Source organism: Leucopleurus acutus (assembly GCF_964270905.1).
Source record: "Leucopleurus acutus genome assembly, chromosome: 18".
Lineage (NCBI taxonomy): Eukaryota > Metazoa > Chordata > Mammalia > Artiodactyla > Delphinidae > Leucopleurus > Leucopleurus acutus.
The window spans coordinates 18,297,037-18,316,211 of NC_139160.1; the positions used below are offsets into that span (position 1 = coordinate 18,297,037).

At 42.6% G+C, this 19,175-nt stretch overlaps 1 protein-coding gene across 5 annotated transcripts in view; it reads right to left on the reverse strand.

The window, feature by feature from the left end:
• Positions 1 to 15,757: 15,757 nt before the first annotated feature.
• The window catches only part of FNDC3A (fibronectin type III domain containing 3A), a 167,390-nt gene continuing 163,972 nt past the window's right edge, over positions 15,758 to 19,175 (reverse strand). For all 5 annotated transcript variants that reach the window (XM_082859634.1, XM_082859632.1, XM_082859633.1 and 2 more), the window contains one exon: positions 15,758 to 18,218. In XM_082859634.1, coding sequence (XP_082715760.1) covers positions 17,904 to 18,218 — 315 coding nt within the window. In that variant the 3' untranslated portion in view covers positions 15,758 to 17,903. The remainder of the gene's footprint in view (positions 18,219 to 19,175) is intronic.

Consider the following 19,175-nt stretch of genomic DNA (forward strand, 5'->3'; position numbering starts at 1 on the left):
TCGTCCCCATCCTCGCTCTCAGGTGATGATCTTGCATTCCAATTCCTGGAAAGAATAGAAACAGCTGGAAGAGGACTACATGCTCCCATCACCACCACCCCCCTCGTCCACCCCCTGGACAGATGAATGAGTGGATGGTACTTGTGCCTGAAGTGAACTCTGCCCCTCAGCACTTCATTCGCCTCCTCGAAATTCTAGAAATCACTTTAGAAAGTCTCTCTCTCTCTTGCATCATCAAGTTTTCTCCCTCTTCTGGATCATTTCCATGTTTTCAGCAAAACTCAAAAGAGTTTCTGCATTCACTCTCTCCACTTTTCCTCCCTCCCTCCTTCCCTCCTCCTCCTAAGCAGCGGAAATGTAATTTCTCCATCTCTAGTTGATCTCAACTTGCCTTGGACTCTCACCTACTGGGTAGCAAGAAGCAATTATCCAGCCTGAGTAAAGCACTGTCCAGTTGGATGAATTAAACAGCTCCTCTGGGTACTGTTCAGTCGTCTTGGATAATAACATACTCTCCTCTCCAGTGGCTTCCTCCCCCTGCCCTGTCTTTCCCTAAGGGGGCCCAGGTGGATGGGGAGGGAAGGTCAGGTGGCTTAAAGGCCCTTAGGAAACTAGGAGGGAGAGGGGTACCTAGCTTTGTACCAGTTCCTGGGGGGACCGGGCTGGCATTTGCTAGACTCCAGTTCAGTGTCCCCTTCCCGCTTGGCCACCAGGTGCTTTGCTAACCCAAAGGCAGAGGTCTGTGGCCAATGAATTTGTGGTCTCTTGCTTTGACTCAAGTGATGCTCCTGGGCGCACCTGGTACCTTCCCATTGGCTCTCACAGGCTGCAGCCCCCTGAGTCTCTTTCCTTTTATCCATTCTGCTCCATGGCCTGGTGGCCTGCCCACCTCTGCTGAAGGCTCCCTCACCCCTCTCCACCACCACAGCAGCTCTGAGAAAGGCTAACTGGGGCTCAGACAGTGTCTGCACCATCAGGCTCACGAATGCCAAGTCCACCCACTCTGACTGTTCTGTACTACACACCCTCCATTCAGACACTCCCCTGTTCTGCTGTTTTTTCTCTGTATAGCTTATTACCAACTGACCTACTATTGAATTTACGTAGCTCTTTGTTTGTTATCTGCCCCGCTCCATCTCCTGACATCACATGCTCCAGGAGGCAGGCTTTAATCTTTCCCTAGTGCCTGGTACTAAGTGAGAATTTAACAAATATTTGTTAACTCCGGGAATGAATAAGCTTCTGCAGAACCAGGTACCATTATTTTCTTTACAATTCCCAGCAGCTGAGAACAGTACTCTGATTATAGCGGGTGCTCAGCAAGTGTTCCGTGATAACCTGGTTGGAAATAGAATACTGATATGGAGAATTAGATTCATGGCTGGCTTTTTGTTATGTTTTGGCTCAAGCATGACTTGCCCCCTAGAGCAGATCTGAACCCTATTATAACGGCTTGGCCTTCCATGTTTTAGGAAGAAACGGGATCAGACATCTGAAGAATGACTAAAGCCTTTTGTACTTTGTATTTCTAAGTCATCCACCAGCTCATGACTTCATACTTCGTCTGAGGAGAGGAAGAGGAAGTTCTCAGTAGTCCAAGGTGTGTGGATACCTTTCTCTTCTACCTCCACACTTGGTGATCGTGCGGGGCAAAACTGAGTCTAGGTCTGGCCTTGCTGTCCCCCTGTTAACCTGGAAGCAAAGGGTTGGTGTCCTCAATAGGCACTTGGCCCCTGGCTGGAGACCTCACAGGTTGGAATGTTCTGGAGAAAAATAAATCTAACACATGCTGTGCGCAAGGCACTGTTTCAAGTACCTGCATATGGTAACTCGTTGAGTCTTTAACAACAGCCTTTTGAGTGGGTGCTTTTAGTACGTCCATTTTATAGATGAGAAGACCAAGGCACAGAGAAGCTGCCTTAGGTCATGCAGCCAATAAATGGGAGTACTGTCTGCTTCATGAGGCCATGGGCACAGGACCTCTTGCTATGTAGACCATAGCACAACTAACCTTAGGAGTGGCTGGTGTGATCGGCTTCTGCTAGAAAAGTGTTTTTCAGCTCGGATTCCAGAAACCAGATTTTGTGGACAAATGGAAGAAAACGGAAGTTTGGTTTCTTTTTTTTAATTTGAAATATAGTTGATTTACCATGTTGTGTTAGTTTCAGGTGTATAGCAAAATGATTCAGTTATTTATACATATATATATATATATATATATATTCTTTTTCAGATTCTTTTCCCTTATAGGTTATTAAAAAATATTCAGTATAGTTTCCTGTGCTATACAGTAGGTCCTTGTTGGTTATCTATTTTATATATAGTAGTGTGTATATGTTAATACCAAACTCCTAATTTTTCCCTCCCCCTGCTTTCCCTCTGGCAACCATAAGTTTGTTTTCTAACTCTGCGGGTCTATTTCTGTTTTGTATATAAGTTCATCTGTATCATTATTTTTTAGATTCCACATATAAGCATATCATTTGTCTTTGTCTGGCTTACTTAATTTAGTATGATAATCTCTAGGTCCATCCATGTTGCTGCAAATGGCAACATTTCATTCTTTGTTTATGGCTGAGTAGTATTTCATTGTATATATGTACCACATCTTCTTTATCCATTCCTCTGTCGATGGAAATTTAGGTTGCTTCCATGTCTTGGCTATTGTACATAGTGCTGCCATGAACACTGGGGTGCATGTTTCTTTTTGAAGTATGGTTTTCTTCAGATATATGCCCAGGAGTGGAATGTGGAGAAAAAAAGGAACCCTCCTACACTGTTAGTGGGAATGTAAATTTGTGTAGCCACTATGGAAAACAGTATGGAGGTTCCTTAAAAAACTAAAAATACAGCTATCATATGATCCTGCAATCCCACTCCTGGGTATATATCCAGAGAAAACCATAATTTGAAAAGATATGGAAGGTTTGAAGGGGCAAAACCATAATTTGAAAAGATATGGAAGGTTTGAAGGGGCGTTAGGAATTGCATTACATCCATAAATTTCAGTGTACCTGTTGAAACTTGCAAAAACTCCATAGGTTTTATACTCTTTTCTCCATAGAAGAGCAGGATATGAGGCAGAGGTTGAAAAGTGAGTTTGTACAGCGGTTGACCCACATCTCATAACACTCTGAGCCAACCTCCTAGAGTCGGGAAACTTCACGTGGAGTTCCAGATTTCCAGCTTGTCTTGCAAAAGGGGAAGATCTACTCTGGTCCCACACTGCCCACAGGCCATGGAATCCAGGCTGAGTAGCAGCTGCCCCTGTGGACAGGCCACCTTGTGCCTGCCCCCTGCAGCCCTCCTCGCTTGCACAGAGGTGGTGTGGGCTTCACGCCCAGCCCCTGCTTCCTTGGCATGACCTGCTGACACCTCTAGACTCCAGGTGCTAGCAAGCGGCATCTTATTTAATCCAGTGCTGAGATGGCAAAGCTGGCCTTGGTGGGGGAGCCTCTGACAGAGAAGACCAGGGGCCAACTGTGGCCAGACCTCACCTCCAGCACCTGACGGATACATGGAGCTGGGGCCTCAGGCTTTCCCAGGTTTCTCTTTGCACAGCAGGGACACGGCAGGGCAAATTCAAGGCAAGACTTTGGGGGCCTATTGCTCTGCAGCTGTTGCTTTAGCAGTTTCTTTTGGTCTCCATTTCTCCTAAGAGGGAGACAGGCTCACCACGGCCACAATGATCAAGGTGGGTGGGAGAGAGGGAGCAAGTCCCTGTGAGGGGTGGATGGGAAGAGGGTATAGGACGTGCAAAGACCCAGTCTGTGGTCAAGAATGATCATCCTCCTCCCACAATACAGCAGCTCACCTGGGCCCAGCTTAGGCTCCCCTCACATGCCCTCTCTGCCGTGATGGAGTCAGTGGCATCTTCCACTGACTTCCACAGCCATCAGCCACGGGACACAGCTGTCTCACAGCTGTGGAGCCGCCACTGCTAGAAGTGTGGTGCCGCCCTCCAAATTAAGGAGACGGGGAGATGTAAGCCACAAGTCTCACTGCTCTGTAGTAGCAGAGATCCCAACATGTTCAGAAAGATGAAAATAAAGATAAGGAACACTCAAACCATTGTTTATGATGCAACTGACTTGAAGTGCACATCTGGAAACACCTCCAAGTACTCCCCCTGAGTCATCTGCTCCCACCTCCCTCCTTTCGAGTTTAAAAAAACACCATCTGCCCTTCAGACCTCAGTAGAGCCCCATCGGAGCACCACAGTGGCCGTGGACATACAGTAAGGAAGAGTTGCGTAAAGTAACAAGGGGAGTTTTCTGGGCAACCCTCACCCCAATATTCATCTCCTAGGTGGACAGAGTTTTTATTGTTGATTATTTTTTTACCTCCTAAGGGGGCCCCGTAGGTGTAACTTTCTGTCTCAGGAACTAGGAATATGAGTGTTCTCACTGCATTTCTGGGGAATGGAATGGAGATTGAAGGAAGTTTGTCCTTGGGGAATCCCTGAGTCTTCCGTGCAGGGATCAATGTGGGGATTTTCCTCAGGGAACTCTGAACGGAGAGATGAAGAGTGTGGATGCCGAAGTGCTCCCAGGGGGCACGGTCTACCGCTTAGTATGTGAACTTGGGCAAGTTACTTAATGTCTCTACTCCTCATTTGTAAATAGAGGTGCTAATACCAGGACCCACCTCACTGGATTGTACCAGCAAGAAAACATAAAGTCCTTAGCTCGGCGACCGGCACATAGTGAGCTCTCTATAACTATTAGTTCTTATTAATCATAATAATAACAAAAGAATGAGGCTGTCCTTGGGTCCAAACTAGCCCCCATCTAGTTCTTTCTCTGGCCAAATCTTGTGCTTTCTGGTCCCTACGTCTTCACTCCCGCCTTTGCGCCATCTCTCTCTCTCAAGAGCCCATCCCGATTGCCCTTTAAGGGCACCGAAAATGTCGCGCTTTCCAGGTCAAGTTTCCCCACCTCCTCATCTGGATGCAAGTGTCTTCTCTGATGCTCCTGGAGCCCTTGTTACCTCCTGACACTCCTGACATGTAGGCTTGAGGCATCACTGAGCAGACCCTTGCCGCTCACCTTCACCTCCCTAGGGAGCTGCCCCTAGGCTGCAGCGTCTTGCACCTGCACAGGTGCCTGGGGGCGGGCCACAGTACCACCTGGTCCTCAGGTGGAGTGCAGGATCAGCCTGGAGGAGAGGAGAGCTTCTTCGGCCCAACTGTAATAGGGAAGAACCTTTGTATTCTATTACAAGGTAATCACTAAAGAGACCTTGCCTATAAGCTTAAATTATACATAACGGCCCATCTCTGGGAGCCCTGCCTCCCAGGTAATGAGCATTGAGCTAAAACACCTTTGTTGAGCTCCCGGGAAACATCCTAACCAGGCCCACCTGTGAATGACTGCAGGGAGGAAGAAATGAACACGACCCCTCAGGAGGCTGACTCGGAACCCGGAAGTGTTTTACTTTACTCCCGCCCCTTTTAGTAAAAAACGAAGCTTGAATTCTAACTCAGGCAAGACGGTTCACCATCTTGCTCTGCTTGCTTTCTGAATAAAGTTGCTCAATTTATTGGCCTTTTGTGTGGCGAGCAGTACCAGCTTGGACTTGGTGACGAATTGTGGTGCAGCCGGCCGGGCGCCTTGCTGCTCGTGGCTCCCGGTCCGATTTGTGGAATTTCCGGGTAAGGCCCTGGCAGCTGCCGGGACCACTTGTCTGGAGGGTCTTCCCTTCAGAATTCCGCAAAACGGCCCTGGCTGCCCCCCGTGCTTGGCAGCTGGAGCAAGGAATCGACGTTTGGGAGCTGACGGGCTACAGTAGGGTAAGTCGCTCCGGTGTGTACAGCCGGGAACTTTGTTTCCGCTCCGTTTGGGGCATTTTCTCCAGAATAAGCCAATTTGTTTTGTATTTGAGTGGGGTAACTGTAAGGAACGGCACCAAAGATGGAGGAGAGCTTAAACAAGCTTTATCTGGGAACGCTCCCGGGCGAGGTTCACTGGTCCGAGAGAAAGGGGCCAGAGAAGTCGCGCCCGGGTGTGGGCGCGAACAAAATTTATAGGGGTGGACGCAGGGGAGGTGCTTGCTGTGTGAAGCAGCACTTTTTTCGTAATCTCTCGGGTGTTGTGTCAATGTCAGGTGTCGGTTGCATCAGCCTCAGAGCCGTTGGTTCGGCCCCTCGGGGAGCGGGAAGACCAGGGCCGAGTGGTGTGGCAATGTCAGGTTTCGGTTGCATCAGCCTCAGAGCCGTTGGTTCCGCCCCTCGGGGAGCGGGAAGACCGGGGCCGAGTGGTGTGGCAATGTCAGGTGTCGGTTGCATCAGCCATTTTGGCGGGGGTTCCGTCTGGCTCCCTGGGCCCTTCCCCGGACCTGCTGGCCTTACAGTAACGTGCTGGAGAGAGGAAAGAGTTGTTGGACCTTTACCTGATTTGTGAACCGGTTCATTTGTTTCTTTGGATGCCATCATTTGTGTGTGCAGTTTGTTTTGTTTGTCTTGAATTTCTGTCTTCAAAAATGGGAAATGTTTCAACTATCGCGAAAGAAAGTCCTCTGAGGTGCATTTTTTTTTTTTTTTTTTTTGCGGTACGCGGGCCTCTCACTGTTGTGGCCTCTCCCGTTGCGGAGCACAGGCTCCGGACGCGCAGGCTCAGCGGCCATGGCTCACAGGCCCGGCCGCTTCGCGGCATGTGGGATCTTCCCGGACCGGGGCACAAACCCGTGTCCCCTGCATCGGCAGGCGGACTCTCAACCACTGCGCCACCAGGGAAGCCCTGAGGTGCATTTTTAATAAGGGATCTGATTACAGCTGTGAGCCCCTGGGTGAAAGGAAGATGATATTTTATTGAAACAATGTGTAGCCACAGTACCTGTTAGGATCTCCACAAGGGGTTTAGGCAGGGTTATCTTGGGGCCCTGTGCACCATGTACTGCGATCCTTGTTGTGTTAATTATGTAATTTAGGGTCTCCTGTGTCATTGGTATATGTAAAACCCCAAGACCAAACTTGAGGGTTTGTTTAGGATTTTCTGTTTGTCCTTTGGGTTTTTTGTTTCATTTTGTTTGATACTCTTTCTCCATTTACAGTCAAATCAGTTTTGTGATATTTAAAACTTTTTTACTAATGTCAAATAGAGGAAAGGAACAGAAACAAAACAAAACCTGTCTGTTCTTGTCCAAGAGGGAGACATTCCCAGGAAGAAGAGAAAGATTCTGCTTGGTTCCTGAAGTCACCAAAAGCTACGAATAGAAATAGAAGTGTCTTTTCCATAAATATTAGTAAAAAAGGGTTTAGCCATCTAGACAGATGACCTTGATTGGTCCCATCTGCCAGAAACCCAATTTGAATCGAACCTCTTTTGTAACTGAGGGGTTTTACCCGATCAGATCATTGTACCTGATTCATGGCTGAAATTTTGGAATGGGAGCTCTGAGGTCCCTGTGTTTGTGTGTTTGTACATGTTATAGATGTATGGCATTGTCAAAATGAATTTGTAAAAGAGCTCTATTTAATTGGCTTAAAGGAGATGAAGCATTTAAATAAATACTCAGATGTAAAAAACTGGCCAGGGGACTTCCCCGGTGGCTCGGTGGTTGAGAAACCGCCTGCCAATGCAGGGGACATGGGTTCGAGCCCTGGTCCGGGAAGATCCCATATGTGGTGGAGCAGCTAAGCCTGTGTGCCACAACTACGGGAGCCCACATGCCTAGAGCCCGTGCTTCGCAACAAAAGAGGCCACCGCAATGAGAAGCCCGTGCACTGCAACGAAGAGTAGCCCCCGCTTGCCGCAACTAGAGAAAGCCCACGCGCAGCAAGGAAGACTGAGCACAGCGAAAAAGTAAATAAATAAATAAATTTTTGATTAAAAAAATTATAAAAAAAAAAAAAAAACTGGCCAGAATGAATTTTGCGTTCACATGACCTGGGAAATATTCAGTATTGAATTAATATCTGGTATTAAAGTTAGCTTAAGCTTGTTGGTTTGATTAATATAGGCATGTTTTTAGAGTCATCAACATTAAGTATAATACTTTTATTGTACCTAGGTTTACTAGAAATCAAATGACATTATTTCTATTACAAAGTTTGTCAGCAAGAAAAATAACCATATGACAGAGCTTTTAAGTAAATAAAATAGAGATAAATGAGGTAAGAGTTTTAGGTAAACTCTATAGGAATAATTGTATTTGGGGAATGTCTATCTAAAATAGTCTCTCCAGAGTTCTGTAACTTGAAACTAAACTAAGTTAAACGAAGAGAATTCATTGAATATCTGGGTCATTTCAAATGGGATAAAATATTAGAGCATTAATTGCTGGGCAGGTCTAAGTTTACCTACCTTTGCCTTCTTAGGAAAGGAAGACTAGAGTGTAAGTTTGTCAGTCAGGAAATGCTGTTATGACACACAGTTTACAATTACTTGCTTCTTGTTTTTTTACTAGAGGTGAAGGTTTTAAGGTTAAGAATTATAAGGTAAAATTTCAATATACAAAGATGTAGGACGTGTGTTTTCAGCAAAGAAGGTATGAGGAATGAAAATGCATTTTATTAAAGGAAGAAGGTGGTTTTGTCCTAGAGCTGGTTGTTTATGAATGGAAAAGAAAGTGAGGGACAGATTAATATGGGTACAGAAAAATTGTGGAAGGATTGTGGAGGAGGAACAGCGAAAGAGTTTTGTGCATGGTCAGGATTGGCTAAGATACGATTGAACTTAATTAAGAAAATGAATTTTAAAGGTAAAGTGGTACTAAACCTGAATTTGGCTCTCTAAGAGGACAAAGGTTTCTTAAAATACCAGACTACTTTGGGTAATTGTGAGTTTCTTTAAGTGATCTGTACTTACCATTGAGATCTTTTATTATCACTGGTTAAAATTTTTTGATATTTTTGACAAAATTCCCAAAGATCAAATTCTAAATGAAGTTCATTTGACCTCTAGCTAACTTTGAGGTTTTCCAAAGGGTCCCTGGAACCCCTCAAATTATTTTTTCCATCTCAGAGAGAGGAATATCAAACTAATTAGGCTTATTTAGTATGTTGAACTACATGGGAAGCACGGTCAAATAAGTGGTGATAAAACTTCTTAGATTGTATCATATGGGTAAACGTTATTAATATACACATTTTAGAAATTACATGAAATTCCTAAAATTCTGGTATATCCTGGTAAATGGTAATCAGTCATAATTTTAGTAATTACCTTAAATCGTTGTGTATCACAGCAGTAACCAAGTTTCTTTTCAACTGCATTGTGATCCCTGTTGGTTGATGCTGAAGTAAAAAGGCATCCTTTTAATGGTTAGAAATGATCAATTGCTATTTTTTTTACGGTGGCTTTTGAATGACTTTATAGCTATTTTGTGAAGAAGCGGGGTTTCATCAGCTTCAAAGAGTTGTACATAAAAAAAGGATTGACTAGAGATTCTAAGGAATATTTGTTGCCTCTGTTCAGCAGGAAGTAGCCAGAGCCGTTTATATCCCTTTTCCCACAAGATTCTGGAATGGACATTGATAGTGGGGAATTGTAATAGGGAAGAAACTTTGTATTCAATTACAAGTTAATCACTAAAGGGATGTTGCCTGTAAGCTTAAATTATTCATAATGGCCCATCTCTGGGAGCCCTGACTCCCAGGTAGTGAGCATTAAACGTAAAGGCCTTTGTTTAGCTCACAGGAAACATCCAGACCTGGCCCACCTGTGAAGACTACCGGAAGGAAGAAATGAACACATCCTCTCCGGAGGCTGACTGGAACCAGGAAATGCTTCACTTTACTCCCCTTTTAGTATAAGATAAACCTTAATCCTAACACAGGCAAGATGGTTCTTTGGGGCCCAAGCCCACCATCTTCGTGGCCTGCTGGCTTTCCAGCTAAAGTCGCTATTCCTTGTCCCAACAACTCTTGATTTATTGGCCTGTCGTGCAGCAAGCACTACAAGCTTGGACTCTGTAACAGAGCCAACAGCCTAACACGCCACGCATCTGTTTCTTGCTTCCCAAGAGTCTGCCTCGCATCTGGGGGACGGTCCAGAGCAGTCTTCTCTCTTTGATGGCTCACTGTTCCACCAGTTCAAAGGCTGCTTTGATCACACGGTCTCTCTGTAAAGAGCAGATGCTCCCATAATCTCTGAGGCAGGGGAAGAGATAAAATGGAAAGTAGAAGCTTTAAACTGCTGTCTCTGGGCTCCAAACTCTCCCTTCTTGGATTCTGCGAACCGCTTTTGCCCATCGTTGGGCTTGTCAGTGGGGCTGCTAGCGGGTAGGGGAGGGGAAAAGGCACTGGCTCCTTCCTGTCTGCTCATCCCATGACAGCCCCGTGCCCTCCCGGCAGCATGGGCTCCAGTCTGCAGCTTCTCTGGACACAAACAGAAGCCCTACCATCAGCAGCAGACAGCAGCCACTTTCAGGAGTCTCAGTCCTGGTGTCCGGGGCTCCTCCTCCAACCTGTTAAGCTTGAAACCCTTAACATCTTTCCTTTGCTCCCAACCCCCAAAGTGGCAGATTTTAAATACGGCTATTACCTCAGTGCCACCTGCTTGCTTTTTCAGTCTTCTAACACTTGTTAACCAAATGCCCAATGTTAAATGATCCGTGTTAAATACCTAGTGTGGCATCTGTTTTCCTGATTGAACCCTATCGAGTACAGGGGTGAATGTCTTTTCTGCTCACACTTCACTGGCTGAAAGTCACCTGGCCAGTCCCAACTTCAGTGTTATGGGGGCGGGTGTGTGGGGAGTGCCCTGAAGGAGAATCAATATTTGGTCAAGAACCATGTGTTTTAGAATTTGAATTATGTGTTCCAGTAACTATTGCTGTGTAAAAAATTTTCCGACTCCTTTGTGGCTTCAGACAACCATTTTATTGTGCCAGTTCTGCAGATCAGGAATTGAGGAATGGCTTGTCTCCACCCCATGATGACTGGGGCCTCAGCTGTAAAGCCCCAAAGGCTGGGAGACAGTTGGGGGCTGGCGTCATCTGAAAGCTCATTCACTCGCTGGCCTGGGCCCAGGAGATGTGAGGACTAGGGCACCTGCCCCGGGAGGCTGCAGCCTTCTGCACTTTGTCATTTAATGATACATCTTGGCTTTCTTTCCAGATTGGTAAATAGAAGGCTACTGTAATCTTTTTGCTATAGCTGCATAGTATTCAGTTGTATTGGATGTACAATTTATTTAACCAGTCTCCCATTTTTGCTCATTTAGGTCATTTCCAGTCTTTTGCTGGTACAAACACGTCTGCAATGAATAGTGGTGTCTAATGTGTCACATGTGGGTGTAGATGAATATTTGTCAGTGAATTCGCCTCCTCAGAGTATAAACAATATGTAATTTCCCTTCATAGGGACTGTACAGCTTAAGCTACACCGGCGATGTCTTGTTTTTCTATACTTACCAATATAGTGTGTAATTCAAGTTTTGCATTTTTGCCAATGAGAGTGAAAATGGTTTTTCTGTGTTTTTAGTTTGTGTTCCTTTTGTGTGTGAGATTGAGTTCTTTGTATTTCCTTTTATGTGAACTGCCTGTTTTTATATTGGGTTATTAATCCTTTCATCTCCATATTTCAGAACTTACTACATTTTCCTATGTTAGAGAGACTAGATTAGCCCTTTTCTGGGATATGTGCGCAAGTATTTTTTCCTGGTTTGCTATTTGCTTTAACTTTTTTTTTTCATATGCAGAAGTCTTTATTTTTATGGCATTTAAATGATCAGCCTTTTTGTGACTTTTGTATCTTGAGGCACAAAAGGTCACCACCGCTCCAGGATTATAAAGGAGTATTCCCACATCTTCTCATTTATTTGGTTTCATTGTTCACATTTAAATTCATTTGGCATTCATCCTGGTGTAAGGTGTGAGATACGGATCCAACTTTAATTTTTAGGTTGCTACCCAGTTGTACCAATATCATTTATTGACTTGATCATTTTTACTCCATTGACTTGAGGTGTCAGCTTTATCAAGTATTAAATTCTTCTATGTACTTGGGACTACGGGCTTTCTATTCTGTCCTTTAATTTTTTTGTACTGGTATTATCAGTTATGAAATCTTTATAATTTAGTGCAGCTAATCCCCTCTCATTGCTCTTTTTCAGGGTCTTTCTATTTTTATTTTCCCCAATGAATGGCAGTATTATACTCATTTATTTACAGTGGATTTATAGTATCTTTTAAAATTTGGTGTCCTGTTAAAAAAAATTAATGATATTGTTATAAACTGCATGTGCTCTTTCTAGAATAATGTGTACTCTCTGGACCCTTTGTAGTTTTACACTCCTCACCCCTCTGAGGTCATTTTGAGCCAGATTTACAGTGAATAGATTCCAAGTTTTTCATAGCATGACTGGATACTAGACTTTAGTAGCTGGTTTTAGTAGTAGCTGGTTTTAATGTTCTGAATCAAAATTTAGAGAATCACAAATTAATTCTGTTAGTATTACTACTTGAGCATTAATACATGAATTTTCCTCAAATGTTTTTTAGGTTGCTTTTCAGAATATAGGCTGTGAGGAAAAAGGTCTTATATTACTGTATGTGAACATTTCTTACTACACAGCTGCTGTCGTTGGTAAACTGAAACTGTAAAACGTAATTTCCTCTCCAAGACCACCGGGTCATCCTAGAAACATTAAGAGTCAGAGAGGGACTTCCCTGGTGGCGCAGTGGTTAGGAATCCACCTGCCAATGCAGGGGACACGGGTTCGATCCCTGGTCCAGGAAGATCCCACATGCCGCGGAGCAACTAAGCCCGTGCGCCACAACTACTGAGCCTGTGCTCTAGAGCCCGTGAGCCACAACTGCTGAGCCCGCGTGTCGCAACTAATGAAGCCCACGCACCTAGAGCCCGTGCTCCGCAACAAGAGAAGCCACCACAATGAGAAGCCCGCGCACTGCAACCCCCGACTCACTGCAACTAGAGAAACCCCACGCGCAGCAACAAAGACCCAACGCAGCGGAAGATAATAAATAAATAAATAAATAAATAAATAAAATTAAAAAAAAAAAGTCAGAGAGAGCTGATAACTTAGGCTTGGGCAGGCCAAATCATTTAATAGCTATCAATGACATCCATAAAGATTCAGTTGTACCATGCACAACGCACCGACTCAAAGGAGTAGGAACGCCCAAGGAGGTCTGGGAAGTCTGAAAAGGAAGTGAGAAGTTGGTCTGTGTCCTTAGAAACATGGACTTAAGTGAATTTATTTTATTGACTCAATGTCCAGGAGTCTCTAGTCGTGTGCTTTCTGTATATCAGTCTTTAGGAATGTCTTATAATCCCTTCTAGAAACTGAGGTGAAAAATTCACAGAAAACCAGCCATCTTAAAGTGAGCATTTCAGTGGCTTTTAGTACATTCACAACGTTGTGCAACACCCATCTACGTCTGTCAAGTTCCAAAACATTTCCCAAATACAACTCCATACCCATTACGCAGTTTTTCCCCATTTCTCCCTCCTTACAGCTCTTGGCAACTACTAACCTATCTTTATGGATTTACTTAGTCTTGATATTGCCTATGAATGCAGTCACACAATATGTGACTGGCTGTGTCTAGTTTCGTTCACTTAGCATGTTTTTGAGCTTCATCCACATTGTAGCTATATTCCCTTTTTGGACAAGTTAGCTTCTCTCATTTGTGGATGAATGAGTATTTAAGAGAATGGGTTATTCCTACGGCAGGGTGGAGGCTCAAAATGGGAATCAGTGTAGCAAAGGATGAAATTCTAGAGAAAAGAAATTAGAGCTTCGTGTTTAATCTGTCTGATACGCCTGTACCAGTCTCCTAGTCTGTTTTCTTTCTGTTCAATACTTAGTGGGCTGTGGGCTGTTTTGGATGTGGGGAAGTGTTCAGCACAATGCCTGGCATACAGGAAGCTCTCAGTAAATGCTATCATAAATGCAATATTAAAGTCAACTATTATTTTGATTTCCTTCTTAGAATTCTGGGAGACAGTAGAGGGTAGTGGTCAAGTGTGGGAGCACTAGACCAATCACATGGGTTCAAACCTCAATCTCAGCTCTGTCACCTATTAGCCATGTGATCTTTGGCAGATGCTTGTTGCTCCGTGTTTCAGTTTATACTTAGTGGAGCAATTGAGAGGATTATGAAATAACTAAGGTAAAGCCCTGAACACAACACCTAGCACACACTGAGTGGCCAATAGACACTATTAGGATTTGAATGGTCATGCGGCTTTAAAATCTATCCAGTTTTGAAACTTTTCTCTTGGCAAATTTCCCATAGCATCCTGTCACATAAGATGAAAAATAGTCCTTATAGCATCTAAACATTTGAAGGCACCACTCCATACACTGTAGGTTTGCTGACCCCCAACTATTAAAATCTTAGTTGTTCTCTCAACTTCCCCTTTAAGAGTGTAAGGGAGAAAATGACAAATGAATAAAGGGGTACTCTTGAGGGCATATAGATTATCCTAAAACTGTATATTTAAAAAGCGTTTAAAAAATACAAGGCACTATCATCACCTATGTTGATGGTAGGTGATTAGATTGTAGGAAGACTGGTGTTAGATTTTGGGGACCCATTTCCTCTTGCAGTCTGTTTGCCTAATTGAGCCACCATACACAAGGGATCCTCCTGCAGAGAATCTGTTCATGATGATGATGGTAAGGTACTTGCGTTGGAAACCAACCCACAAAATGCTCAAGTACAACGTGTAATACTCCTATTTCCAATCTGCAGAAAAGAGGTGATAGGTAAGTCAGTATCATATTGTTCTCAAGGCTGGATTCCAACTCAGTTGCTTCCATGGAGTGATGCTCCTACATCCAAAGTTTATCTCCTCTTCCCCAGCCTAACACTGTAAACTTTACTGTGGTGCCTGCAGTTGTGGCAATTAGAGATCCACTTGGATTTTTTTTTGTTTAATTAATTTTATTTTCATTTTTGGCTGCTTTGGGTCTTCGTTGCTGCGCGTGGGCTTTCTCTAGTTGCGGCGAGTTGTTGCGAGTTGTTGCGATTCTTCGTTGTGGTGCGTGGGCTTCTCTTGTTGCGGAGCATAGGCTCTAGAGCACAGGCTCAGTAGTTGTGGCTCATGGGCTCTAGAGCGCAGGCTCAGTAGTTGTGGCGCACGGGCTCAGTTGCTCCGTGGCATGTGGGATCTTCCCGGACCAGGGCTCGAACCTGTGTCCCCTGCATTGGCAGGCAGATTCTTAACCACTGTGCCACCAGGGAAGCCCCACTTGGATTTTAAAAAGCAGTGTATCCCTGGATGAGGTCTGTGGGATGGAAATTTTAAAGAGATTGAGGAGGAATGTTGAATGTCTTGGTGCATGTGAGAACTTTCTGGTGTGGTATTAAGTAGATGGGAACGTTGAACTTTCTGGTGGAGAGCAGACCTGGGGGCAGATTGCAGTGCCAGTAATAGGAAGGTTCTGGGCCCCTGTAGGTGGGAAAGAGAAGGTACTAGGAAGTAGGTAAAGAATGCAGGATAGGTGAGGCATGGTCCGATTTTCTTTCCAATGGGAAGTTTACCTCATAAGTTTACCTTATTCATTAGATATATTGTTTCCTTTATATATATATACACACACACACACACATATATAAAAGAATACATATAATGTGCAACAGAATCGGTCACTAGGATAAAACTTGACCTTCTTGAATATGGATCCTCTCATGTTGACGATTTAAATATTTTGAGAAAACTGTTGTAAGCCAACTGCAAGAGGGGAGACCTTAACATTTCATTTTCCAAAAGAGGCAGCAAATAATGTTTATGAATACAATAAACACATCTCAAAAAAGAATGATACAACTTTTATTTTCCATGGATTTAAAGATACTTTTGCTACATAGTTTATGTATTTTTATGAGATTATATTTTTTCATTTGTATGAAGTTCAACCTTATACAATTTCAAGGTGATACGTTTGGTAGTGTATCTATAATCTTTAAAAAGTTTTTAGAGTTTTTGGAATGTACGGTATATGAGGTAAAACCAAGATTACATTAAAAATTGTTTCTCCTCTGCACTAATTTTGCAGTGAGGCTCAAATGGCAAGTACACTATTAAATGACATTTACTATCAAAAATAGGAGTTCATTTGAGTTACTATGAAAAACATAAGCCACTGCAACTGCCACAGTGGCACATTTTACAATTTTAGACATTCAACTATATAGAAATCTCTGGGTTATTACACTCAAACTCATTTGTACTGCCAAATGTGGCACTTTTAAGAAGTTTCTAGAAAACAATCTCAATCACTGTTTTGGGGGAAGTTAGCCTACACATAAGAGATTAAATTTAAATAAAATGTAAACATACAGTATTTTATAGTGACAGATCATTCTTACCACTTGGGAAGGCCAAGTTTATCCATTTCTTTTTTGAACAAAGGTTAATGTTTTTTCTACAGCACAGATCATTTGACATAAAACAATTACAATACATGCTCATTCTAATATAAGAAATTCTTCAGAGATCTTCAAAGCACAAAACATACGTCCTTTTTTTGAAAGACTGACAGAAGTGCTTAGTAATCACTAAACTGCTAACCTCAGCAACTAAAAATTAGTGACTCGCTATCCTAAAATTCAAATAATAAATTAAAAAGTCTAGTTACAAGTGTTTCACAGATAACAGATGTGATAAAACAAGAATTTTAGATAGTTTCATTACAAACTATTATTACTGGCAGTCATGGACATCTATGCAAGATGTACAATGTGATACTTGACAAAATTCAATCTGATCACCCAATAACTCACAAATGCAAGCTCACAAAACATTAACGAATTATGTAATTGCAAAGTGCTCTAATGCAACATTAACCACATGCAATCAACAACTGGAACAGTATCCAAACAGACATTACATTAAACATTAGTTTTTCAAGAAAGAAAGCAGCTTGAAGTTTACTGGTGCAAATTAATTTTGTCTTCGGATTTGGTGCCCCAAACAAAAGGTTAGGTTTGATTATGAATTCTGATGGTGATGGCAGTAGTTATGGGAGAAGCAGCAAAACTTACGGGAGTTCTTCAAAATTAGCCTGTACCAGATAGATGGAGTGAGAGTGAGTGAGTGTGTGTGTGTGTGTGTATATATTTTTACACTTGGTATATATAAAGCCATATATGTACGTGCATGTCCTTATACACACACATATAGTTCAAAGGCTCACAAAACCAAATTAAATAGGTTTGAAGTTCAGAATTATGATTACTTTTAAAAAGTATGTAAAAGCCCTCTGTTCTTTTCCATGTTCTCAAGACCTGAAGATGGGTTTTTGAGTAAACATTAAAATACTTTTAGGCCAAGTAAACTGTATGTGCTTTCAAGTGACTTACCTGTGAATTCATGAATATATACTTATAATGAAGAACTCCACATTTATCAAACAAGAAGCTTCTTTTTCCCATGCATATTCTTTCATCCAGTTTTTGTCTGCTAAGCCCCTCCAGTTATTCATCATAATCCCACTTACCAAATTAAGACAAATGAGGAGGTAGAAATATAGCACTAGATTGCTTTCACAGCATCATACTTTAACATTTCTATATAGCATGTTAGTGTAAATTTTAATCATTCTGAATTTTTCACTAGGTAATAATTAAAACAAACAGATCAGGTTGTCACTGTTACACTCATGCTGACTGGTCAAAGTATCAATTATATATTGTTGCCTCTCAGAAAGTTTGTTTCACAAGAAGGCATGTCAAAAAAAGAAAAAAAGAAAAGAAAAGAAAAAGAGCCCCAACCGAACAAAAAACCGAAACGTGCTATTTCTGTGGCTTGCATTCTAATAAGGTGCCAGCCTCTACCTAACAATATAAGCATTAAAAATGGCAAAAATGATGTACTATAGTCTCAATGCCAGTGCTAAATGTCACTGATTTTGTAAAAGCAATACAGAAATAATTTTAGTACATGACAAAATAAAATGTAATACAATATTAAAAATAAAGTTATATTTTCACTTGATTACAAAGTACTGAATGATAAAGGCAATCAAAATGGAAAAGAAAGCAAACAGCACAAGGATGACAGCTGCACACTGCTCGTCACTGAGTGCCCGCCGGGTCCTCGTGCTTTCCACAGTGTCTCTGTTGGTGCTGGCTGGTGGTTCAGTCCTCTGAGAGATGAAGAGCACTGTTGTGCTGTAGGGGCCTACGAGGTCCTGATGCCCCACAGGGTCTTGGCACTGGCGAATGGCACACACACGGAAACGATATTCACAGTTCAGCTGAAGGCTTGAATACCGGAATGAAGAGTCAGGCCCTTTGTAAATCTGATAGTAAGACATTAGAAAAAGAATTATATGGGAAGGCTGGGTAGAAAATCTATGTTAAAACTGGCTAGTTTTAGAATTATTTTTGACATGGAAGCTAGTGAGTGCCACTGCTTGTATCTTTTAAATGACATTTTAAAAATACCTATCCATTAAAGAACTCAACTGTTTGCTGTATAATGGCTGGAGAAATCTGAAAAGTAAGGATGTGATATCTACCCTCACAGAGCTTACAGACCAGCTGAAGAGTGAAGATGTGTTCCCAGAACAGCTAGAGAACAAGCAAAATCAGCCCACGGGCATTTCTCTGGTTTCACCAAATGTAAGAAGTCAGACTTCTGTGAAATCATTCCATGAAAGGAGGAACAGTGTCTAACCTTGCTCTCCCATGATATCTTTGTATAACTGGTTTCTGTAAAGTTTCAAACAGATCTGCTAAATGAAACAATAAGTGAAAAAGGAGAGCTCTCTGTAGGTGTCTATGGCAAATCATTTTATAAACTTTAAAAGGAGAGATCCCTTAGAATCAAAGAATGGGATTTTAAAACCCAGCTCCTCTGGCTCATCCCTTAGAAGGGAAATAACAAGAATGGAATTCCATAGATTTTTCAAGAGAGTGTGCTAGTGATTGAGAGGATATGTAGTGGAACTGGGGTCCAAGCTCTGCTCTACCACTGCACACTCCTCCAGGGCATAATAGTAGTTATCTTGTACGGTAATTACGAGAATGAAATAGACTAATACTTGTTAAAGCACTTCTTAGCACAGTGCCCAGCATATAGTGAGTACTCAATATATGGAAGCTATCACTTCCACTACTGCACCCCTTCACTCATTCTCTAAATGAAAAGACCAAGACTTAGTGATTTCCCAGTTGAGTTTCCCCAGCTAGTTGGTGGGTTATATTAAGAGATCAACCAAAACCTGTGGGCTAGCATTCCCTCAAGCAATTTTAGT